This window comes from Pantherophis guttatus, chromosome 8, assembly GCF_059756535.1.
Source record: "Pantherophis guttatus breed Tessera chromosome 8, ASM5975653v1, whole genome shotgun sequence".
Lineage (NCBI taxonomy): Eukaryota > Metazoa > Chordata > Lepidosauria > Squamata > Colubridae > Pantherophis > Pantherophis guttatus.
In genome coordinates, this window is record NC_142070.1 from 48,624,742 (window position 1) to 48,652,174 (window position 27,433).

At 36.4% G+C, this 27,433-nt stretch overlaps 1 protein-coding gene across 2 annotated transcripts in view; it reads left to right on the plus strand.

The window, feature by feature from the left end:
* Positions 1 to 815: 815 nt before the first annotated feature.
* The window catches only part of VEGFC (vascular endothelial growth factor C), a 195,512-nt gene continuing 168,894 nt past the window's right edge, over positions 816 to 27,433 (plus strand). The window contains exon 1 of one of the 2 annotated variants that reach the window (XM_034442698.3): positions 816 to 962. In XM_034442698.3, coding sequence (XP_034298589.1) covers positions 948 to 962 — 15 coding nt within the window. In that variant the 5' untranslated portion in view covers positions 816 to 947. The remainder of the gene's footprint in view (positions 963 to 27,433) is intronic. The other variant, XR_015729133.1, reaches the window with a different exon arrangement.

A 27,433-nucleotide genomic window follows, 5' to 3' on the forward strand; every position in this document is an offset into this window, starting at 1 on the left:
GCATCCAGAATCCTTTGCTGAAATAGTTTATATAATCTAAACTATTGGTGTGTGTGTATGTGCATATATATTTGTATGTGTGTGTATGTGTATACATACATTTAAAATTATAATCAATATATTGTTTGTGTGTATACCAACACCCCAGTGCGCGCGTGCACACACACACATACACTTTAAGTTATAGATAGTATGTTCAAAATGTCCTAATTCCTGCATTTTCATTGTCAAAGTTTACAACAGGTTCTTTGTCCCAGAGTATGTTTTCTAATAAAATGCAATGATCCCAAATTTCTCATTCTCCTGATGATGGTGAAGGAAAAAGGTAGCCCTTTCCTGCCATAATCTCTACTTCCTTCCAAGTAAATGCAGCAGCAGGTGCCCTTTTCCTTCCCCAGGTTCCCTCCCTGACTACTCACTGTGGAGTAGTTTCTATTTATAGATGAAGAAACTCAGTAGATGATAAGGAAATCATACTTTGTAGAGATGCCATCCACAAAGCACCTAAAGCAAGCTGAGGTTCAGGATTTCTGTGGTGTTTGTAAAGGTAGAGAGATGTAGTCAAGACTTGAGAGAGAGGGAGGGAGGGAGGGAGGGAGGGAGAGAGAGAGAGAGATTTTTCCTTCTATTTTTCCAAGTCTGCTTATGCAAGGCTTTTTCCATTTATCCTCTGTATCTTAGTGTTGCACTATGCACCATGCTTAAACGGAAACAACGTGAAACCAAGTTTCTCATATTATATAGAAGTCCATGTGGGAAAGGAAACAATATATCTTTAGCAGTTTCACTGTGATGCATATTTTAAATCTGAGACTAGCATTCATTACTGGCAGAATCAACTATGTTTGTAGAGTGAAACACTCCTCTATTGCCAAATATTGCTTAACTGGGTACTGATTTTTTTTTCCTGCTGGATTTATCCCTTGTGAAACAGACTATTGATGTGAATGGGAGGGAAAATCGTAAGTAAAATTTTACTTGCAGCACAATGCACTAAAAACCATGATTTGACTAGCCTTGTCTAGAAATATTTATTTTAAGTGAAAAAGCTCAGATGTTCAGTCAGATATGCTATTGCTGTTCAGATGCTTGACTTTGTTTGAGTTAAAACCTTTTCCTGTTACAGAACTGAATGTGCAGATAATATCTAGGTTACTTATAGTACAGATCAATGTGGGTAGGACAGATCATCTACAGTATGTACTGCATATGTGACCTCCTGGAAGAAAAAGTTTTTTTAAAAAATCTATTACATGATTATATGTGACAAAAAGCCCAAATGCTAAAATATCTGTAGGGTTTTTTTAATTGCATGAATTCATCTCACGTAAGCAGTATTCTGCAGATTTTCAAATAGTTGAAAATTATCTGCAATTATGAACAAACACATTTTAGCGTAGGAAATGAGATTGAGATAAAAGATCCTGAGAAAAATAAATTAGCACCCTGGCAATTAATATATACCTTAAGTAATGATCAGACAACCCTGTGTTAGTTGGCTAGTTATATGTTTTTTCTGTGGATCAGACAATCTTAAATAAAAGATTAAGTGCAAGCATATGGGATGTCTACAAAATACTCTGTTCCCAGGAAAGAATTCAGAAAGCATGTTTTATAGGCTGGGTATTATAGTCTGGCTAGTTTCTATCTTTAGTTTAAAATATAGTTTCTTTGTAAAAAGAAAAAAAAGTATTCAAATCTTTCTCTATTCAATGATAGAAGCAGAGGTAGAAATGCATATGTTAATCCTTTTCTCAGAAGTAAGTAATTACATTAAGTTTCTTAGTATCAGAAGTTTGATACTAATGAGGTAATCTAGACATTGGCCAGCCTATTTCTTCTTGGTCTGGGACCTTCTTGGCCCAAGACCTGCCCAGAATTACACGACTATAGTGAACTTCTGGATTTCATTCTTAGTCTCCCATTCTCTTAAACAGACTAATAATATCTACAGGGAAACTGATTTAATTTAATTTAATTTAATTCATTCAATTTAGGCACTGCCTGTCTCTGATCAATTCACAATAAAACCAAATAAGGTAAAATATACAATATGAATAGAATTATAAATAATAAATAGAGAACAAGAGAGCAAATCCAGTGAACAACACTCCCCCATGCAAACATATTCAACTTGGACTCTAACAATCCTAACCAAAGCTGGGAGAACAGCCAGGTCTTTAGGACTGTCCAGGATGGGAGTGACACACATTTCAGGGGGAACATCATTTCACAGGGCAGGAACTGTGACATAGATAGTATGCTTCCTGGATTCTGATGGATGGCATTGCTTATTTGAGGAAACCCAAAGGATGCCAAGCTATCCTCTCATACTGATTGGGCAGATATTAAATAAGGAGATAAACAGTTCTTGTGCCATGAGATGTGTAAGAGTAGTATTATAAAGCACATTAAAGTTGCTACGAATAATAATAAACATGAAAAATTTATAATTTCAATTTATTTAGTAACAAACTGTTTCATTTTACCTCTATTAAATTTTACATGAAGTCATTTGGGTGAGGATTGTGTTGGTCAGTGCCCGCTTTGAATACTCCGTGCAATTTTGGGCACCATATTAAAAAAAAACCATTTAGAGAAATTGGAACATGTTCATAGAAGGACAAAAGAGTAGTATCGCAAAGGAGGCTTGTGGAAAGACCGAGCAAATAGTATATATTTAGCTTTAAGAAAAGAAAACTGAACAAGTATCTGAAAAAGTGTCCAGGACAATCAAGTAATTAAGTTACAGAGATCCAGTTGAATATTTGGAAAAATGTCATAATTATAAAGAAATCTTATAATGGAACCAATACCAACTGGTAAGCTTTTCTTCACTGGATATCATAGACCGGAACATCCATCTGTCAATACTGATTTAATTTGCATTTCTGCCCTGAGCAAGAAGAGTTTGGATTGAGTGACCTAAATGAGTCCTCCCAACTCTATGACTCTAGGCAGATATAACTTCTTCATATTCTCTACCTGCTCACAAAGCAAAAGAAAAACATCTTAATTGACCAACCATTCAAAACTAGAAACATTTCTAAAGAGAAAGAGGCAGGTACTACAATGGACAGCAACTCTTTACCTCTAATTGGCTTCTAATAAAATTTACACATCTTCTCAAATATCTTGTCTTACATCCATATGCATCCAATAGTCTGCAGCTATCAACCCTTCCAAGAAATTAAGCATTTGACTTCTAAAAAATAGACATGCACGTGCAAATCAGCTTGCTTAGATATCCTGTCATGTTGCTGTCTAAACCCATTGGACAGCTAGTTTAATGCAGTGGGTAAAATGCTGGCCTAGAAATCAGGATATTGTGAGTTCTAGTCCTGTTTTACAATGAAAGCCAATTGGATGATTTTGGGCCAATCACTCAGTCTCAGCTCAACACAGGGTACTTGTTATGAGGAAAAGAGGAGAAGGAATATTATATATGTTTTCTGCCTTGAGTTACTTACAAAGTAATAAAGATGGGATAAAAATACTGTATATTAAAAATTGCTTTCTCTAAGTCTGGTTACACAATATTTGCACATAGTGGATATGTACAGTCAGATATATGCTAAAGGTTTAAAAACCACATTTATTTACTGTAATTTTCATGCAGGAAATGGCAAAATAAAAATCTATACTATCAATTTTCTGTGACCCTATTTCAGTAATGTAATGGAAGGGAGGGAGGGAGGAAAGAAGGAAGGAAGGAAGGAAGGAAGGAAGGAAGGAAGCTATCATCTCTCTTATGGCTGAGTATGATCTGGCTGGTTGCTTCTGATCTTGAAAAGGAAAGAAGTTTAGCTGAAATATAGCCAGGAACCAATTAAAAAAGTTAGCAATGGTTGCTGCAAATTTTTGTCTATTAGAAAATGTGACTATAGGAAGAGAATAGTTTGGGCATATCCTGTATGATTTAAATAATATTTTCTTTATGTTTGCCATCCTGATATATTTGGATTCTTTGTGCAGTAGAGAAAAAGAATATTTAATGACATTCTGGACTTTTAATTCTATCATGAGGGGAGTTATTAGGAATTTCCATATGGTGGCTGAAAGGTTACTAATGGCACATTAATCTTTAAAATCTGCCTAATTAAATATAAATAAGTGCAAATTAATTTGAAAAAAATATATAAAAACTACAAAACAGTAATTTAAACATTAATGAAAAAGACACCATTATATTAAAGGGCCACTTACCTAAAATAGTTAGGAAAGAAATGCAGATCCAAAACCTTAATAATGTAACAAAAGCTATTATTATAAATACAGATCTGAGGTTTAAACACAGTCAAGCATCTTAAAATTTTAAAAAAGATTATGTTGTTGACCTTTTGCAGCCATGACCTAGATTTATATTTTACAATTTGGAAGTACAGTAACTTCTTTCCAAGTATTGCTGTAAATATAATAGCTGTCCAATAGCTATAGTTCTTTTAGTAAGATAAAGAGAAACAGGGTCTTGAAATGATTACAGAATTTGGTGAGAATTTCATCATCATTACTGAATCCTAATGTTGAAGAAGTCATTGTACACTCTGCAAGTGAATAACTTTTATATTAATTCAAAGTAATGAAACAGTTATATCATCAAATCAAGTAGGCACAATTCCCAATTTAATTATAATTTATCAAATTTATAAACCAACCAACTCCTACCAACACAATAATAAAGTTTCTATATTAGTTAATGCTGACAAGAATATGAAATAATATAAAAAGAGAAACAAAAGAGAAAAGAGCCACTTTTGCTTTGTAGATGAGTTAGTCTATAAATATGAAAATATAGGAGTGTGTGTATGTGTGTGTGCACACACACACACACACACAGAGGAATATATAGGAAATATTTATACATACGTATTATTTTTGAATATGTATTCATATGTGTAAAATGGAATTATGCATTATCATGAATGTTCTGATATTTAGCTTGGATTCCTAAAGCAGATCAATATAGAAATCTTTAACAAATCTGTATTCATTTTTATGAAGACTGTAACCTTATAAGTTAAGGTATGTATATTTCCTGCCAGGTGGAAATCTCAGCATTAAATTTTGCTTAGTAAGAAACTCTTATTTTTATTGTCTGAAAAATAAATTTAGCGCCCAAGGGATCTGATAAAGAAATGCCAGATGACAAGAAGTCTGAAGATGATTTTATATTGCAAAACCAGTGTAAAAGTCAGTATTTCTAAAACTACATTTACTGAAAATTAATAGTTTAAAATCCTAAACTCTTTTGCCACTTTATGCTAATAGAAGGCAAGAAGGCATTTATAGAAAGTTATGCTCTGCTAGTAAAAATATTAATTGTTTAACTTTTACTTTTTGGTTGCTATGTGATTATGTGCTTTGTACATGGATATGCAGTGACTCTTTGGATATTCCCAATGAGCTGTTTGTTTGGTTTTTCTTTTTCCTACATTTAATTTAGATGCTGCTCTTTAATTTTTTGTAAAAATGAAGATATATTTATAACTCTCCAGCACAACAAATAGGATGAATTCATTCTTCAAAGATTTAAAAAATGAAATCTGTAACTATAGTTTAGTTACTTAAAATGCTCATATTAAAATACAACAAAGCGCAGAATAGAATAGAATAGAATAGAATAGAATAGAATAGAATAGAATAGAATAGAATAGAATAGAATAGAATAGAATAGAATAGAACTGGAAGGGACCTTGGAGGTCTTCTAGTCCAGCCCCCTGCTCAAGCAGGAGAACCTATACCATTTCGGACAAGTGACTGTCCAGTCTCTTAAAAATCTCCAGTGATGTGTGGCCACAATTCTGAAGGCAAGCTGTTCCGCTGGTTAATTGTCCTCACTGTTAGGAAGTTTCTCCTTAATTCCAGATTGCTTCTCTCTTTCATTAGTTTCCAATCATTGTTTCTTGTCTTGCCCTCTGGTGCTTTGGAGAATAATTTGACCCCCTCATCTTTGTGGTAGCCCCTCAAATACTGGAATACTGCTATTATGTCACCCCTAATTCTTCTTTTCTCTAGATTAGCCAAACCCAAATCCTGCAGCTGTTCTTCGTATGTTTTAGTCTCCAGGGCTTTAATCATTTTAGTTGCTCTTCACTGACCTTTTTCCAAAGTCTCAATATCTTTTTTGTAGCATGGTGACCAGAATTGGTTACAGTATTCCAGGTGTGGTCTTACTAGGATTTTATAAAGTGGTACTAATACTTCATTCGATTTTGATTCTATGCCTCTTTTTTGGGTGCTGCTGCATATTGCTGGCTCATATTCAAGTGATCATCCACTAGGACTCCAAAGTCCCTCTCCCTGTTTTTGAGCCAGGTCTCACCTAATATGTACTGTATATATACTGTACCTTTGATTTTTCCTACCTAAATGTAAAACTTTGCTTTTCTCCACATTAAAATTCATTTTATTGAATAGGGCTCATTGTTCAAGTTTGTCAAGATATTTTTGGATCCTGAGCTTGTCTTCTGGGGTGTTGGCTATTCCTGCCAGTTTAGTATTATCTGAAAAGTTGATGAGTTCCCCTTCTATTCCTTCATCTAAGTCACTAAGGAAGATATTGAAGAGTACTGGGCCTAAAACGGAGCCTTGTGGTACCTCACTGGTTACTTCTCTCCATGTCGATGTAGTACCATTAAGGACTACTCGGTGAGTACGGTTTGTCAGCCAGCTACAAATCCATCTGGTGGTGATATTATCTATTCCATATTTTTCTATCTTACCAAGAATAGGTTGTGATCTACTTTGTCAAATGCCTTACTGAAATTTTACTATACTATGTCCACAGCATTTCGCTGGTCTACTAATTTAGTCACTTTATCAAAGAATTAAATACGATTGGTTTGACATGATCTGTTTTTAACAAATCCATGCTAGGTACTAGTTATAACTTTATTTGCTCCTAGTTGTTCACAGATCTTTTCCAGGATCTTTACAAATATTGATTTAGACTGATTGGTCTGTAATTTCCTGGGTCTGATTTTTTTTCTTCCTTTCTTGAAAATGGGAAGCACATCAGACCTTTTCCAATTTTCAGGTACTTCCCCAGTGCTCCAGGAGTTTTGAAAAATATGGTACAATGGTTCTGAGATAACATCTCCCAGCTCCTTCAGAACTCTGGGGTGTAATCTGTCAGGTCCCAGTGATTTATATTTGTCAAGGTCAGATAGGTTTTTTCTTACCATTTTTTTCTTATTTTTATTTCTATTTTGTCTTTTACAGTAGGTTTTTTGGTAAGTAGGGCTATAGTTTCTCTTTGCATGAGGATTGAAGTAAAGAATGAGTTAAGCAGCTCTGTTTTCTTCCTACTGCCAGTTATTTCCTTGCCATCTTCTTTCTTTAGTGGACCTACTATTTCCTTGACTTTTTTCTTATTATTAATATGTTGAAAGAAACTTTTAAAAATTATTTTTGACTTTTGTTGCAAGTTTTTGTTCATTCTGAGCCTTTTCTTTCCTGACTTCATATTTGCATGTTCTGGCAATCTGCTGATAATCAGCCTTAGTTATGTGTCCATCTTTCCATTTTTTGTGCTTGTCCTTTTTGTCTTTCAATTTATCAGAGAGATTTTTGTGCAGCCATGCTGGTTTCTTCTTGAATTTCTTTTCAGTGGTATTGTGCTGGATACCTTTTATGATTGCATTTTTCAGAGTTTCCCACACTTCTTGAGTTGTTTTTCCCTTTAGTATTTTCTTCCATGGAATCTTTCCTAGGCTCCCTCTGAATTTATTAAAATCAGCTCTTTTAAAATTTAAAGCACTGGTTGGGTTATTTTCTATTGCTTGTGTTTGCATTATATTGAATTCCAGTATAATGTGGTCACTTTCACCCAAAGTTCTGCCAACTTCAACTCCTCTATCACTTCTCTATTAGTAAGAATTAGGTCCAGTAGAGCTTTACTTCTAGTTCCCTCCTCTACCTTTTGGATGACAGAGTTGTCGACTAGGTTGGTTAGGAAATTATTTGATCTCCAACTTGCTGAAGAGTTTGTCTCCCAGTTGATATTGGGTAATTAAAGTTTTCCATTACTACTGTTGTATGCTTCCTATATATATATTTGTTAACTGGTTGGCAAATAGTTCCTCTATTTCTTCTGATTGGTTGGGTGGCCTCTTATATACACCTATGGCAATGTCACTTTTCCCCCTTTTATATAGACCCATATACATTCTAGAGGATTTTTATCTTTGATCATGTGCATTTCTATAGATATAAATGTCAGAACTGATGCTGAAGATTATTTATCACTAGGTTAACTCTTGCCATTTTCAGATGGCAATGATTTAAGGCAAAAAAAAATCTTCTCCATTCTGTTGTGAATTCACTAGATGTGGGATTCACCATTTTAAAATAAAATAAATGTGAGCTGACTCAAATGAATAATCTGATGACTAGACAATTTGATATAGAAAAACACATGCTTCAGAATTATATTTCTGTGATTACCTATGTTTAATAAGTAGTTAATCTTAATGCAATCTGTCAAATATATTCCTAAGTGTTCATAGAATTTTAGTGTATAAGTAGGGCATAATATCCATTGGTTTCTACTCCTTCTACTTTTGGGTAATTACACTGGTCTGCAAGGAGAAAGCCTCAGAAATGAAAGTAGCTTAATTTTACCAGAATTGGGTCACTAGTAAAGGAAAATTAAGTCCTGACTATTTCAAGATACAACTTCAGGTCAAAATTGCATCAAGATAAATTAAAATTACAAGGGGATGTGCGATTATGCTCCATAACTTTTCTGAAAAACGTGATATAGCAATGAGAATGTGCCACACCCAAACATTATAAATTTATCTTTTTATTGTTACCAATAACATAACTTTCCATTCATTTATTGATTTTTCATGTAACATTTTCATGCTTTTTGCATGAAAAACTGACAAGCTCTACCATCAGATTAAATGACAAGATTCCATTTTTATTCAGTATGTAAACTGCGCTTTTTGGCTTTTCTTGTGAACTGCAGTAGGATCATCCCTGGGGAGATTCCAGCAGTAATTGGCAAGCATGGACGGACTCTATTTCCCTTGGTATCTTTTCTCCAAGCCTGAAATATCCTGGTGGAATCTTTCCCCATGCTCATCACTCACTGTCCCACAGTCCAAAGAGAAACAGTCTAAATGCAAGTGTAAGAAGTGAATTTTCAGCGACATGTTTGCAACAAGTGTTTTATAGAACCTAAACAAATTTTGCACGTGTTTTCATAGTCATCTGCCACAAAGTGAAGATAAATTTATACACCTCCATGTGGTACCATTTTCATTGTTCTACTGTACTTTGTCTAGAAGTTACGAGCATCATGTTTATTAGACACCTCCCTCCCTTGTAAACAAATAAACTTGCTTATGTATAAATCTTTATTGTGAAATACCTTGAAAACTTTAGTCAACCAGTACCTTTATCATCTGTTTTCTAATTCATCTAATCAAAATATGTAAAATTAACACGTTTTATCTCAGAGGTCTAAAAAATCCCAAAATTTGTAGACCAATGTTATTCTTTTGTTGAATGTGTGGGTGAAGGCTACAACACACTGTTAATGTGGATGTTAATTATACTCTTATGCTTTGAATAGATGGAGGAATTATTGAAAACAATGCAAGTTTTTCAATAAATCTAAAGTAATTTTTAAGTCACTTTTTTTAATAAAATAACCCACATATATATGTCTAATATTGGTATGCTGTGAAATTTGCTTTAGTGATTCAAGGTTAGGGTGTCATCACCATTAAATTTTTTCCCCTTTTCTAGGTTTTGACAAGATTCTTGGAGACTAAACATGATAGCTCATGTCATACCCTTATCATGTTTTTTACAAGAATTCTCTTATTTTGCAACCTTAACAGATTGCAAACATTCTTTCACAGACAAATGTCTGGATTTTTCTTGAATATGAGACCACTGGGAATTGCTTGAATCAGAACTGAAGGACTGATCCTAAATAAAACCTTGTGTTATATTTAATGCTTTTTCTTTTATACTTCAATAGTAATACACACATCTACTCAAAAGTAAATTTTGAATTGAGTCATGTAATTCCCTGCAACAAAACTAGAAAACCTTTAAAACTCCTAGATTATTGAAAGATAACATTTAAATGAAGTCAATTTAAGTTGTTAAATTTACATAATTACCAAGTCATTAAGTGGGTTGATGTTTGAATTCTCAATGCTATCTTTAGTTTTAAGGTTAAAATAAGGGCTATAACTGATAAAGATACCCACACAAAGTAATATGGCAACACAGATGTTTCTTCTAACTTAAAGTTTAAAGAATGAATAATATGAAATGCAAGTGCTTGGGTTTTTTTAAGTGTAAAAACTATATAGTTAAGAACAGGACAATTAATGTGAAATCTGATAATTATAGTGATGAGCTCAGTAATTAAAGAAGTTGCATATCTAGATCAACTTACAAATAATAATAAAACAGCAAGCCTAGATATGAGTTATATATAAGATGCTGAGAATTAAAGTGGTTAATTTTTAGTGCAATTCTTACTTGGATGGGTTTCAGGGTAAGAGTGACTCTGAGCTACCTCTCAGAGTTTCCCTGTTTCATTCTAATCCATAAATGCCCCCTTAACACCAAAGGGATTTGTATCACAGAGGCTGGGCTCAACAGTGCTTATCCTAGTACTTTGTAATTTGACCATTCAAAGTTATTGGATAGTTTTATTGAGAATTTCTGGATAGATAAAAGACTGGGCAGGCTAATTAAAAAGGAGGCCTTTTGTTTATACAAACTATCATTTGGGAAATTATTTTGAAATGTTATTGGAGAATCTGTTTTTGCCACTTCGTGTTCCCCAACCGTGAACAAATCACAACAGAGTTTTTCAGTGATAATAAGGCGTGGGCTGGAAGATTACCTCCAACATTGATCAACAACTGAGTATAGTTTGTATAGTCTAATTTCATTTTATGGTGTTTTTGTTGTCGGAGTTGGGGAGATTATCACGAATGATTCCATTGCCTGTTGTTTTTTAAAGGATGCATTCTGATATTTGTCTGATGCAGAGTTGCAGGGTTATGGATCTGATAAGTATGTGTGGGTGGGTGGGTATGTTCTGTTTTCTATTATTTTTCAATCTGTAATTATAAACTCATTGGACTAAAAAAAACAATAGAGGTAACCAAAGGAGTTTTTAAGCATAGATTGAAAAGTATTTTCAATAAAATAAAATTTTGTTATGCCTGCAGCTGCCATGACTTGTCATATATACAGCTTATATGCTTAACCCAAACAAATGTGCTGGGGCCAGTGTGTGCTAGCAGTGCTGATAACAAGAAGCTGGGAATAGGTGTTAGTTTAGATTCCCATAGGAAAGCTTGTGTCACAGGGAGAGTGCAGACATGTCACAAAAAGCTTCAGTGGTATGCAATATATATATATTCTGGTGTGTATATATATATATACATACCAGAAGCCACACTGCAATCAAGCAGGGCCAGAGAAAAAAGTAATTGATTAAATTAAACAATCCATTTCCTGTTTCCCCACCCATAAATCTAGATATTCCAATCATTTTTTTCTCACACACAATCACACAGAAACTGCTCTCAAGCAAAGAAATATCAAAAACACTCTCGCAAACAAATACGCATTACACTTCTTTTTGTGGTAGAAAAATACAAAATAAAAATAAAAAATGAAGAGGAAAAATCAGTTGTAGTAGAAAGGACAATCAATGGCAAAGGTGGAAAAAATGGAAGTTATTTTTTTATTCTTGTCTTTTATGGTTTGGTAAAATATTTTGTAAAAAAAAAATCTGTGAAGGGATATTATAAACTGAATAATGAATTTATTTAGTGTAATAATTCTAAGTAATGAGAACTAATGAGAAACAGGCAGTTCCTCAAGTAAGTACATAACTACAATAATTACATTGTATCCTGAAAGTGAGATGTACCATGGATTATATATTTATTTATCACATTGTATGTTGCCCAACTCCCAATGATGCTGAGTGGCTTATAACAATTAAAACAATGAAGAAAAAAATAATGATAACCCTTCAAAATGATGATGATGATGAATTATATCTTTAGATATAATCCCAAAAGGGTGAGACATATTCAGATCTCAAGGGGAACCTCATTCTGTAGTCACTGCTACAGAGAAGATGCATTTCAAGATCTTAAAAGATGATTCCAAATCCTTTGGAAAAGATTCCAAATCCTGTTAGACTGAAAGACAGGGCAAATACAATGATAAACAGGCAAGTAACTAGGACCTATTCTATGTAGAACATAATAGGTAATGATCAGCACCTTGAATTGTGCCTGGAAAAAGACGGGCAACCATTGCACCTCGGAAAGCAATGACATTTCATGGGCATATCAAGGAATGCACTTTACTGCCTATGCCACTCCATTCTGGACCAGCTTAAGTTTCTTGGTGGTCGTCAATGGCAGACTCATGTACAGCGTATTGCAGTAGTCAGCATTATTTAGAAAATAATATTATTAATAATTTAAAAATAAAGAGGACAAAAAACACAGATATTAACAAAAATAAAGGCTCTTCATTCTCCCTTTCCTTAGGCCTTCTAAATAACCACAGGGCTATCCTCATCTCAAATGGTGATTTTCTGAAGTTTAATCTAATTACCTTAATGGATATTAATTTAATGGAAGTTGATTCTTGTTTTCTTAATGAAAGGGAGATAATCTGATCTTTATTACTCATTGCGAATGTTCTATTGTCCTAGTTAAGCATTCTTATGGGATGATGGATCCTAGAAAAATAAATCTCATAGCATGAGCAGCTTTATTAAACAATAATGATAAAAAAGCAATGAAAATCAGGAGTTCCAATTTGTATAACTGGAAGTGCTGCCATTAAGGCAAAATGATTATAGAATGTTTATATGAGACTACAAACATAAAAATAACCAAAATGTAGACATTATAGTAATAAATTCACAGCTGCATCATAATTAGAAATAAAAACCTTAAAAAGTAGTTATATACAACTTCAAATTGAATGTTCAGAGTTTATTATGTTTATTATTTATTTATATTATCTATTAAACAGAAAATTCTATCATTCTGAGTGTATTTTTTTACCTCGAATCAATTGTTTTAATATAGACAGGATTAATTAATTTCAGTGCAATACATTATTTTATTTGGTGAGAACTTTTAAGTAAGAAGACCTGCTGAACATTTCCTCCCCATGTGTGAGCCATCAGAAAAATGGATCAGAGAAATAGCAGGAAGTTTCATGTATTCTCTTTCCAGAAATACAAACAGCCGTCATCTTGCTACAATTCGATAAACACAGTAAACATTTTAATTCAATGCACTTTTTGTCCCACTTATCTTGGATTTTATTTCAGGTTTTATTGTTGCTTTTTGTCATTTTTTAATTTTTTTAATTGTTTTGATTTAACTGTTCATGATTATCAAATAGTAATATTTTTCAATTGGGGGAAGTTATAAAAATAACCACCACCACCATTTTATTTATTTATTTATTTGTTTGCTTGTTCATTTGTTTATATAGATGTCCATCTTATAATGTTGGATGTCTCACAATCACGTACCGTTGAATATGCTGAAATATTATATGGAAATGAATTCAGAAAGAATCACAGGACTGAGTTAGGAAAGACAGATAGGGACTTCCTGGGAACATGGCTAACTGAACACACGCATCTCTGAAGGATTTCTTCCTGGAGTGTTGCTTTTCTGCTTTCTAACTGAAGGGATTGATATCCTATCAGTTTTTATGATACACCTGGTTAGGGTGTGTCAAATAACTTCCCCTCAGTACCCTTCAATACAGCTGTAAGCCAGCAGATAGTTTTTGGAGTTGAACTCCGAAGCTGTCTGTGTGCCAAAAAGTCATCGTTTTTGGAAATTCACATTTCAAACGAACAGTAAGTTATGCCTTCCTTACCTTAATCACCTTCAAAGACTATTATTCTACCTTAAGTCAATTTAAAAGAGGCCCTTTCCAGCCATAGCCTGCTATACCTTTTTGAAGACCTGTGCCATTTTAGGGATTTATTTTTGTCTTAAAGAACAAGGAAGAAGGCTGCTAAGGCAAGCCAAATAAAGAAATGGGCCAGGGGTGGGGGTGGGGGGGGAACGTTGACGGAGAAAGATAAAGATTGAAACCTATGATTTTAGTTTACTATTGTAGTAACTGGTAGCTTGATCTTCTCAGCTGCGGGTGGCTAAAATCTTCTGATTCTGATCAAAAGAGGAAGCCAAGATGTGGAGCAAAGTATTAGAGATATATTTGAAAGGTCTCTAAATAGAATATGTCAATTTGTGGATCAATTGTTCTCTGAGGATAAAAAATCCTCTCAAAGTACTTCTGAGATGCAAACATGTGGAAAATGTTACCAAACTGCCAAGACAACTTCACAAGTAGCTGAAAATGCAGAGGAGTTTATTGCAACTTGGGAAGAGCTGGATATTAACGTTCACTTTCATCCTCATTACTATGGTTTAAATGTAAACCTCTCAACACAACTGAAAGAACAGGTTTGAGAAAATAAACAAATTCAGGACTTTTTCTTTAAGAACATTAACAAGGTTGAGGATCTCATGATAAAAAGAAAGGACTACAAGTCTTTGATACTTCCAGAGAAAAAGATTTTACTCCTGGAAGTAGTGACTTAAATTTAAGGAGTAAACTGGAATCAGATGCATTTTTCACTGCTTGATATGTGCAAGTGAAAGAAAGGTTTAACCCAAAATTTGCAAATGTATTTTTTAACATATATATAATGCTTAAATAACTTTTAAAGTAGGCAAAAGCTATTGAAAATGTATTTGACAGTACTTGTATTAACAGAAAGTAAAAGAAAATGATGTAGCAGTTTAAAGAAAAACTCTGTATGTTAAAAAGGATGTTTATAAAAGAAAAAATATATATTCTATAAGGGTAGTTTGGAGGGAGGGAGCTAAATGCATTATTGAAATTTAAACAGTGGTGGGTTGCTACCGGTTCACTCCAGATTGGGTGAACCGGTAGTGGTGGCAGCGGGAGGCTCTGCCCAACCACCTGGACACTTCTGCGCATGTGCAGAAGCATCGAGAGCATGAGCATGCCCGTGAACAAACTGATAACGATGGGTTTTGAAACCCACCCCTGAGTTTAAAGCTTGTATGTTTAAGTTAAAGAATAAGATGTATTAGAAAGTTTTGACTTAAAAAAAGTGCCTTGTTTGTTTTTAAAAAGTTTAGTACTTTGAAGGAAAAAAAGAGGGTGAAAGGGGGAAAAAAGGTTTCCTCCCCACTCCCCCCCCTTTTTTTTAGGCCAAAGAATTTTAAAGAATACAATAAATTTTGTAAATAAAAATGTTCAAGTAAATAAAAAAGGAAAGACAGATATGAATCTAATAAAAATCCTATTATAAATGTCCCTTGACAATAAAATACGGTGCCACCATAAAGTATTTGAAAACTATGTTGTAGTATCAAAAGCAAAAAAGGAAAGAACAGCAACAGTTTCACAAAAAATGCTTTCAGTGTGAACCACCAACAATTTAAATTAAAAGCAAAGAAACAGACATAATTTAAACCTTAATTCGAACAGTAAAGTCACAACAGTTCACCAAATTTTGATACGAGGAAGGTCTTTTACTGAGACCTGAAAGTTGTTTAGGCAACTTTCTTTTGGGACCAACATCCATTACCATGGATGTCACCAAAGAGAAAACTCCAATTCTGGTGTTCAGAACTGGTAGATTTGTTCATAAACCAGTTCATAAACTGGTAGATTTGATTATAAGACTGAAATCCTGGCACTGCTTCCAAACAGATCTCAGGTGATTAAGAATAATGTAGGGAAAGGCTTTTCGTCAAACATGAGAAAGGAGCTTTTTCTTACTCGTAGGTGGGAATTGTTTGAAATTAAAGTAAAAAATGAAAAAAATAGCTGGTGCAGTCAAATAAACCTGACATATATCATACAGGAGTTTGCAAGAGTTCCTACATCAACATATTACGGTAGTTACGTAGCTAAGCAGATCTATTAGGAAAAATAGGAATCTAGGAAATCAATTCTAGCCTTTCAAATGTTCCGCCAAATGAATCTGTAATTTGGTACAACATGCAAAAGGACAAATATATGACAGCTGCAGGTTTCCATGCTGGAAAATCGATATATGAAATTTGTTTAGTGGATTTTCCTGTAAAATAACATGGAGTTTTTCCCTTAGTTTTGTGATCATTTGTAAAACAATATAAAATATTAAAAGAAATATCCCCAATAACTGGTCTGATAAAGTTTTCAACCTGTTTAATAGCTCTGGTTTGAAGCATTAATACTGTATGACATAAATTATGTTATATGGAATTCTAATAAAGACATAGTCAATGTACTTCATAAAGAACTGACAATTTTCAGAGCTGCATATATTACATTCACTTATTGATGGCAGTTTTCCAGAAGTCCATTAGTTTTTTGGGGGAAAATACTGCATTTTTGCAACTTTGCAGCTTTATGATGTGGCATTGCAGAACATATCAGAGTTCAGTTAGTTAAGGAAAATTATGACCATCACTATAATCAGAAAGATTCCTCCTCAGTAGACTTACAATGTAAATGTAAATGTAAATGTAAACGAAATGTAACTATTCCAGGCAGCCACTAGAGTTTCTGCAGGCAGGCATTTCTCCTAGTTCCCTTTTGAAACCCGATTGGATCCAACAGTCATTAGGGCTGGATCAATCAAAGGGGTCCAGCCTTCTTGTGGAGGGGGTTGTGCAAAGGAAATACAAAGTCACCAGGGCATGATCTGACCATCATAGAAGAGCTAAAGAAAGCTGCTCAGATCACATTGCCACTGCTCCGACAAGAAAACCAAGTCCTGGATGAGGTCACTGTCCCAGATAATATTAATTATAATATTGATGCACATAAAGCATTTGACAATGTGAACTGGCAGTTTATGCTAGCACAATTAAAAGATTTGGATTTTGGGGAGAGATTTATTAACATGATTAAGGTGATATATAATAAACAAACAGCCAAGGTGATGGTAAATGGAGATATGACAGAGAAGGTTAACATTTAAAAAGGTATTTATTAAATAGAAATATTAGACAAGACGCAGAGATAAAAGGTATGGAAATAAAAAAGGAAAAATATAAACTAGAGGCATTTGCAGACAATCTAGTCTTCATTTTGGAAGATCCACAAGAAACAGGGCCTAAATTAATAAAACAAAATAGAGGAATATGACGAAGTGGCGGGTTTGAAAATATTAAAGAGAAAACTAAGATATTAGTTAAAAATCTTACAGACGTGCAGAAAAAAAAGTTAATGAAGAGAATAGATATTCAGATTACTAAGAAAGTGAAATACTTAGGGATTTACCTGACAGCAAGATGTATAACTATTAAAGAAGATAATTACTATAAATTTATGCAACAAATTAAAGCAGATCTGGAGAAATGGAAAAATTTGCTATTATCATTAATAAGAAGAATAACTACAATAAAAATGAATATATTCCTTAGATTACTTTATCTATTTCATACAATTCCGATAAAACTGGAAAAAAATACTTTGAGGAACTCAATAAAGTAATATTAAGATATATTTGGCAAAGGAAAAAAGCAAGAATAAGTTTAAAAATGCTGCAAGATGCAAGGAATGGGCTACCAAATTGGGAATTGTATTACCAGGCTGCGGTACTTATATGGGTGAAAGAATGGATTGTACTGAGGAATACAAGACTATTGACTTCAGAGGGACACGATTTGCAGTTGGTCTGGCATGCCTTCTTGTGGTATGGGAAAAATAAAATACATGGTTACTTCCAAAGACATTCTATTAGGAATGTGTTATTGTTAGTGTGGGAAAAAACTAGACAAAAACATTATTTGAGGATACCAGTTTGGCTTTCAACAATGGAAGCACTGATTCACCCAAATGTTATTAACATGGAAAATATTGTTAGATATAAGATATCTTGAATGAAAAGGGGGAACTCAAAACTAAACAAGAACTGAGTGATCAAAGGATTGATATGGCATGGTACTCACAAGTGCAGATACATTCTAGATATGAGAAAGATGTTAAACTATACGGATTCTATAAAGATCAAAAGAATTAGATAAGATATAACGGGCAGAAGAAAAATTGATAAAGAAAACGTATAGCTACTTATTGGGTATTAAATTGGAAAGTGAACAAGTGAAAGACACAATAATAGTATGGAGAAAAACTTTGACTATACAATAGAGTTAGATAAATGGGAGAAACTGTGGCATAGGAACTATAAATTAACAATGTCAACTGCATATAAAGAAAATTTGTATAAGATGTTTTATAGATGGCATTTGGCACCAGCGAAGTTGGCAAAGATGTTCAAAGATAAGTCGGCTAAATGCTGGAAGTGCCACCAGATACCTGGGTCATATTATCATATGTGGTGGACATGCTCAAAAGCAAAAAAATATTGGTCAAAAATACATATTTGGCTGGAAAAAATGATGAAGCAGCATATTGATTTAAAGCCAGAAATATCCTTGTTGGGGATTTTACCCGAAAGATATAGTAAGGGGAAGGCATATTTAATTATTCATATATTAACTGCAGCTAGAATTGTATTTGCACAAAAATTGGAAAAGTGAAGACATCACCACAGATGAGAATGTGATCAGGAAAATATTAGAATGTGCAGAAATGATTAAACTAATGCTAGCAATTAAGGAGAAAGAACAAACTGAATACTATATGACATGGGACTTATTTTATCAATGGTTAGATAACAAAAATGGAAGTTAGAAACAGGGAAACAAAAGAAAAAGATTAGTGAAATAAAGAAGATGTGTTAAGGAGAAGCAAGTATTATGATTATTATGTTTAATATTATCATTTTAATACTATAGAATTAATGTTAATGTAATGAATATTGTTGTAAATCTTGATTATCATTTTACAAAGATATTTGAACGCGGACAACACACTGTTTAATTGAAGATAGGCGTCCTCTTGGACTCACGGCTGTCTTTAGAAGAACACTTGACAGCTGTGGCCAGGAGGTCTTTTTATCAGGTTCGCCTGATTTGCCAGTTGCGTCCCTTTCTGGATCGGGACTCGTTAAAAACGGTCACTCATGCCCTCGTCACTTCACGCCTGGACTACTGTAATGCTCTCTACATGGGGCTCCCCTTGAGGAGCACCCGGAGGCTCCAGCTGGTCCAGAATGCGGCCGCGCGGGTAGTTATGGGAGCAGCATGGCGCTCCCATGTGGCTCCCCTCCTGCGCGAGCTGCACTGGCTCCCTGTGGTCTTCCGGGTGCGCTTCAAGGTCTTAGTTACCACCTTTAGAGCACTCCATGGCTTAGGACCGGGGTACTTACGAGACCGCCTTCTGCCACCAATAGCCTCTCACCGCCCAGTACACTCCCATAGAGAGGGGCTTCTCAGGGTGCCGTCAGCCAAACAATGTCGACTGGCGGCCCCCAGGGGGAGAGCCTTTTCTGTGGGGGCACCCACCATCTGGAACGAGCTCCCCCCAGAGATACAGAAGATTCTGGATCTGCGCACTTTCCGCCGTGCCCTCAAAACATTCCTGTTTCAGCAGGCCGGCCTGGCCTAACTTTCCCTTTATATTGCTTTTTGATTTTATTTTAAACTGGGATGTCTTGAATTATCTAGGACCAGAATGTTTAGTATATTTTAATTGGTTTTTTATTATTAACGTTTGTATTACATGTATTTTTATCGTTCGCTGTTCACCGCCCTGAGTCCCTTAGGAATAGGGCGGTATATAAATTTAATAAATAAATAAATAAAATAAATAAGATGGTATTAAAAATTATTAAAAATATTAATTATAACATTAATAACTATGCTGATAGAACATATAGTAGTATATATCAGAATTATATTACTAAAGGATATCATGCAGCTGGATGCATTAGTATTTTTAAATTAAACATGATTTTAAGTAAAGCCATTTCTAAATTTTAAACATTGACTTAAGAAATGTTTTATTTCTCCACTTCACAAGTAAGTTTTCCTAAGACTATTCAAATGAGAACAGAAGGGACAGACACTGCTTCTGATCTATTTCCAATCCATACTCTATAATATATATATATATACTGTATTTTATATATATAAATATATATTATATATAATATCAGGGACCAAATGTATAACATCAGTTTTTTCACTCAACTGTGACAAATATTGAGGCAGGAGTTATGTGGTGGCGCAGTGGTTAGAATGCAGTATTGCAGGCTAATTCTGCTGACTGCCAACAGTTTAATTCTTACCAGCTGAAGGTTGACTCAGCCTGTCATCCTTCCAAGGTCAATAAAATGAGGATCCAAGGGAATAGGACACACTCATTTTTCTATAGACACAAAATAAGAGATGCATTGTTACGAATTTGGGAGGATATAAGGAAAAAAAAATTACATGAAAATCCCTGGTTGGTTATCCACCATGGAAGCAATGATCCACCCCAACACATTAGATATAAGCAAAATGCTCAGATATTCAGAAATTCTAGATAAACAGGAGAAGCTTAAAAACAATCAGATACTAAAGGAACAGGGAATTTCTATTGATTGGTGTCCATATTTACAACTGAAATCTAGGTACAAGAAAGACGTGGAAGAATACGGAATTGACACGGAACCAAAACACTAGACAAATTGTTGATAGGTCCTGAAGGAAAATTAATATCCAAAATATACAATTAACTATTAGAATTTGATAGAGTAGAGGAGGTGGTGAAAGAACCGATGATTGCATGGGCTAAAAACATAGGGCATAATATAGATTTAGAGGATTGGGAAAGAATTTGGAACAAAAATTACACTATAACAAAATCCGCTGCTTATAAGGAAAATCAATACAAAATGCTTTACCGTTGGCACCTAGCCTCAGCAAGGCTGGCTAAAATATACTCTAATTTAAGCCCAAAATGTTGGAAATGTAACCAACGCCAATGTACCTTCTTTCATGCTTGGTGGCTATGTTCTGAAACAAAAAAGTACTGGACTAAGATACAAGGATGGCTACAAGAGATAATAAGATGTCAAATAGAATTAAACCCAGAAACATTTCTCCTGGGAATACTTAAAACAAAATTTGATAGAAAGATAAGATATTTGATTCTATGCATATTAGAATTGGCAAGAATTGTGTTCGCACAATATTGGAAGGAACCAGGGGTGAAATCTAAATTTTTTCCCTACTGGTTTTGTGGGCGTGGCTTGGTGGGAGGGTGTCCTGTGACTGAATGGGCATGGCCAATTTGATGTCACTCACAGCCACGCCCAGTCACAAGACCCCCTCCCACCAAACCACGCCCACAGAACTCGGTTGGAAAACTTTTTAAATTTCTATTCTGCTGGCGTGTCCTTACCTTTCTCCCGCGGCTCTGCCCACCCGCCCCATTCCCCGGAGTCGGGGAATGCACCATTCCCCAACTCCTTCCTTGCTGCAGAACCGCTGCCTGCTCGCCCTTCACCACACAGCTCCGCCCACCCGCCCCATTCTCCGGAGTCGGGGAATGCACCATTCCCCAACTCCTATTGCTCACCTTTCTCCCACGGCTGGCTGTCAGGGAAGGCAAGCCACCGAAAGTTACCAGAATCGCTCACTCTCCTTCTTGAATGAGCCGCTCTGGTCCATGCACCAGCTGCTCAAGCGCACACCCAACCTGCCGCTAATGAGTGAATTAAATAAACAGTGTCCGCTTGCTTCCTATATTACAACCCATTAAATTCTTTCATGACAATCATACAAAACTATTTACTTAAAGAACCAAACAAATGAAGTTCATACATATACAGTATATAAGGAAAAATCTAAGAAAAAAAATTATTTTTTCATCAGTAAGCTGATTCAGATTTTTGAGAAAGAGGTGGGATATCAGTTCAAAAATGTTCCCTATAGTTGATTTACAGTAGATCATTACAAAAACCCACATGGCCATAGACAAACTCATAAAATTAGAAGCTGTAAGATACTGAAAGATCCATCATCACTTGAGTATTTATAAAATTGTTGTTGTTAGTTTCCAAAATTAGGCAGATGTAAATGTTAAATTGCAGAACTTCATAATGTTTCATGTGAACATGGATGACTGATCAGTCCTGAATTAACCTTAAGTGAAATAAGTATGTGCTTAGGACACCAAGGGATGGTGTCAACACCATATTCTCTTTAATTTTCAATACTTATTGAGTCTTAATGCCTTGTCAGTTAAGCAATGAAAGGGTCAAGGAATCATTGTTCAGTTGTGTTCAGGGCATTAATTAATGTTAATCAGTCACAGATATACTACTACTTCTACTATTTCTGTACTGAAGTGCTTCCATGGTAAAAGAATTAGCCAGTTGCCCAGGAATCACAATTGCCCAGGGAACGCCAGTTAGAGGCTCCTTTCATGTGCCCATCAATGAGCCCACCAAATAGACCTATTTATCTATTCATATTTCAAAACCTTTCAAACTGCTAGGAGGGCAAAATCTGGAACTCACCCTGACACACAGCAGCATTTGGACTTGCGAATTGTCAACCCTAGCGTCCTAACCATGTGAGCCATCGTGCTCTTCTTATGATGGATATAATAAGTACTGAGGGCAACCAAGATAACTCTGTACAAGTAACCCTCACAGAACTACAATCAGTTTTGAATGAAGCAAATAATGTAACCCAATACCCATTCTTTAGCATGATCTTTTTGCAAAATAAAGCAGAATATGAAAAGTATCAAACCTACCTGTGATGTCCATTGGAAACAAACTATCACAAGAACTGTTCATACCTTTCTGGCCTGGTATTTTTTCTCAACATCTCACTGTTTCTAAACCAACAGCAGGAGAGTCATGACTGATTAGCCCAGAAAAATAGCTCTAAAGTAAAGAATATCTTCACCATTTTGCCCTTTTAGAGGTGGGATGGTTTTTGAGTCTTTAAGTTTGGCGTTTACAAAATTGTAGACGGCACGATTGGATTTCATGTGTAACAGCTATTCCTCCTGTTTATAGTGGTAATTGGTACATTCTGTTTTTATTTGGTGGCATAAGGTTTTGTATCAGTTTTTGAAGTTAGCTACATAGCCAGTTTTATTTTTCCTCCAAAGGGATTCTTTTTTGGATTAGAGTTTCCTTATTGATATGGGTAATTTGTTCTTTTTGGCTTTGGGTGTTAATAAAGGTACATATAGATTAATGACTCTTTGAACTTTAAGTAGAAAAGTGTTATAATAGTCTTCTGCAGTGTTGCAGTCATTGAATAGGATTTGCCAATCTAGAGAAGAGAGGTTGGCAGCTATGAGATCATAGTTTGCTTTTTTGAAGTTGTATTTAGGAGTCCTATTATGAGATTCTTTGTATGGATGTAAATTTAGACAAAAGTCAATCATGCTGTGGTCACTGTTGGAAAAAGGTTCTTTGATATGAAGGTTATAAATTGTGTTTAAACTGTTACAGAAGATTAGATCGAGGCAGTTGTTGAATCTAGTGCTGATTGTTACCAATTGATCGAGTCCTAAAGTAGTGACGGCATTATGCAGGGTCGTATGTATTGTTTCAGTTGAGCACTCATTTAGGGTCCAATTAATAAGAGGTAAATTGAGATCACCAAGAAAGATAATGAGATGTGGGCATGAGGCTGCCCACGTTAGTAATGTAGTTAGTTTGCTCGCATGATCAAGGTCATAATCAGGGGCTCTGTAACATAATAGGAAGCGAATTGTGGTATTTAGTGATAGATCGCAGATAATGGTCTCAGGAAGAACAAGCTTTTGTGTTACTTGAATATTTTTCAGATCTAGAAACTTTTTATAGAAGATGGCAACACCCTCTCCTCTTTGGATTTCCTCTTCGGATTTCACGGATTTCACCATCTCCTCTTCGGATTTCATGACCGGTGGACATGGTAGTCACTTGTAGTGGTAATGGAGTCTGGAAAGGATTTGTTTAACCACGTTTTGCAGAAAAATATGACCATGAGGAGCATTTTGAGGGTTGTGGACCCTAGAAAGGCTGCCGGTCCTGACGGTATCCCTGGCTGAGTGCTTAGCAACTGTGCTGATCAGTTTGCTGGAGTTTTTACCAGGATCTTCAATCAGTCTTTATCCCACTATTCCATCTTGTTTGAAGGCTTCCACCATTGTTCCGCTGCCAAAGAAGTTCTGTATCAATAACCTCAATGATTACAGACCAGTGACACTCACTCCTATCATCATGAAGTGCTTTGAGAAATCGGTCCATTGGCACATCACTTCTGGTCTTCCAGATACATTTTATAAACATCAGTTTTCATACAGAATAAATAGATCTACAGAGGATGCTATAGCCATCACTCTTCACACTGCTCTGACTCATCTGGAACAGTGGGGAGGCTATGTGAGGATGCTTTTTGTAGATTTTAGTTCTGCATTTAACACAATTCTTCCACATAGACTAGTGTCTAAACCTATGGACCTTTGGCTTTCTCATTCAATCTGCCAGGCAGAGTCTGCCTTTCACCTCACAGCTTCTGGCTCAGAGCGAGGCGTGACTGGAACTTACCCATTGCCTCCGCTGGCACTGTCTAGGGGAGTTTCACAGTCCTTACCAGACGTCTCAGTGGCCGGGTTAGTCTCCACCCAGCAGCCTCCCCGTCATCTGCTTTACGCCACATTCACACCCACGGCGACCGGTTTGCGAGATGTTCCTCAGCCGGTCACGGGCCAGCAATTAGACTTTCAGACCATGTTGTCCACGGCCTTGGCTTCCATCATGGCAGCAGGGATGCAACCCGCCGTACAAGGTTCGTTGCTGGATACACTCATGAGACCCCTGTGGCTCCCGTGCCGTGCCACTCTCATTCGCCGCGGTGCTGTGAACCTGAATCATCTGAGGGGTCTGACTCTGAGGGCGATTACCCCGAGGACCCTGAGTTTTCCAAGGACGAGGGCTTATTGCCGGACTCGCCTGCTTTTATGGGATTGTTTTGCCCGACTTTATTCAAGTCTCTGCTGCATAAGGCATGGCTAACTACCAATCTGGACGGCTTAAGGTCAGAGGAGAGGCACACCGAAATGGCCTTTCGCAAGGCTCACCAGGAAGTGTCTTGGGCCATTATGACGGCTACGGCCACATCCTTCTTTAATCGTGCGTCATTGATTTGGCTGCGTCAATTGCAAGAGCGCCTGCCACCTGAGGAAACACGATTACAGCACGATATCAACAAAGTTATTGCCGCGACTGAATACTCCGCGGACGCATCACTGAGTTCAGTCAAGTTTGCGTCACGAGCCCTTGCCGCTTCCGTCACGTCACGTCATCTCTTCTGGTTGCACCCCTGGAAGGTCGACATCAAAACTAAATGGAAACTAGCGGCGGCACCGTACAAAGCTCCCGCCTTGTTTGGAGCAGCCTTGGAACCTCTCCTTGTGGAAGACAAGGACAAGCTGAAAGTTCTTCCATCGACTTTCCGGAGACAGGACAGGCGTTTCACCCCATATTCGCACCACCAGTCCTTTCGTCCCTACTCCGGGACAGCTGGCTCTTCCACTTACCGCCAGTCGTTTCATGTGACAGACCGTTTCTCAGACAGGCAGAATTTTAGGGACAGAGGCCGTCCTCAGGTCACTTCCAAATGTCCCTTTCGCGGTTCCGGTTCCAAGTCCTTCCGGCGGGGCAAATGACTCACCGGCGTCCGACGGGGCCGGGAGTTTTTCATCGCCAGTGGGAATTGTCAACCCAGGATCTTTGGGTGCGCCGGACTGTGTCCGAGGGACTGTCAATCGAATTTGTGGACCGTCCGCCAAGACGGTTTGTCAAGTGCCCCGTGCCACTTTCCTCAGAATGTCATCAACTGATGTTGGCAGAGATCGCCCACCTTCTGGAAATCAGGGCGATAGAGCGGGTTCCTCAAGATCAACTGAGGACCGGATTTTACTCCATCCTCTTCCTAGTGCCCAAGATCTCCGGGGGTGTCAGGGGGATCCTCAATTTGAAGCAGTTGAACCGGGCAGTGCGTTATCGCTGCTTCAAAATGCACTCCTTGCATTCAATTTTTGCTTCTGTGCGCAAGGGGGATCTTATGCAGTCAGTGGACTTACGCGAGGCCTATCTGCATGTGCCCGTACATACCTCACATCGTCAGTTCCTGCGCTTTGAGTTTGGGGGCGAGCACTACCAATATTGTGCCATGCCGTTCGGGCTCTCCTCGGCACCCAGAACTTTCATGAAGTTGGTTGCATCCCTCGGCTCGGTACCAGTGAGGACACTGTGCTACCTGAACGATGTGCTGTCCTATCATCTTCCCAAATACAGGTAGCACGGGACATGGATCGGGTATTGACAGTTTTTCGGGCTCATGGGTTCACTGTCAACATGGACAAGAGCTGTCTCATACCGTCCACGACTATCCTGTACCTCGGCTCCCTGATAGATTCGGCGAAAGGGCAGGTGTTTCTGTCGCTGGAGAGGGTGCAGGTCATTATTATTATTATTATTATTATTATTATTATTATTATTATTTTATTTCTTTTTTATTCTTTTTTATTTATTTATTTAAAAAAATACATCAAATACATCAAATACATCAAGAAAAAGAAATAGTCAAACAAATGATCGCAGGAACTTTACATGATATTTACACTTTCTACGGTATGTAGACTTCAGTCAGATTTAACAAATATTAAGCATAATCCTGGTTATATTGACTTTTTGGGCATTTGTTGTTCAACCAAACATACCATTTGTCCCAACATTGGAAATATATGGAGTCCTTTTGATCTTTCAATGCTTTAGTCAGTCTGTCGGCTTCCGCATAATCCAAAATTTTCTCCAAAATCAAGTCTTCAGCCGGCAGGTCTTTCCCCTTCCAATATTGGGCGAAACATATTCTTGCTGACATGCTGATAAAAACACACAGACACCATATATTTGTGCCTATGTTGTCTGGCCTAATGTTCAGTAGGTAGTACTCTGGTTTCAGAATTAGGTTATAACCTGTGATTTCCATGATCCATGCCTGTTTGATTTTCCAGAATTCAGTCGTCCTGGAACAGGTCCACCACATGTGGAAATAGGTGCCAATCTCCCCACACTTCCAACAGTTTGGTGAGAGATTTGAATACATTTTAGAAAGACGAGCAGGTGGAAGGTGCCATCTATACAGCATCTTGTACACATTTTCTTTGTATGATGTTGCCCACAGGAATTTCATATGTTTAAGCCAGATTTCTTCCCATTTTGTCATATCAATTGGATAGCCAATATTTCTCCCCCAGGCAATCATAGAGTCTTTAACTATTTCATCCCCTATCCAATAGTCTATTAAAAGTTTATATATCCTTGATAACATTTTGTCCTCTTTTCCTAGAATGATATTGTCCAGATCATGCTGATTCAAATTAATACCATCTTGTTCCCTATCTTTTTTAAATTTCGAGCAAATTTGGGCATAAGCCCACCAATCCAGTTGTTTTC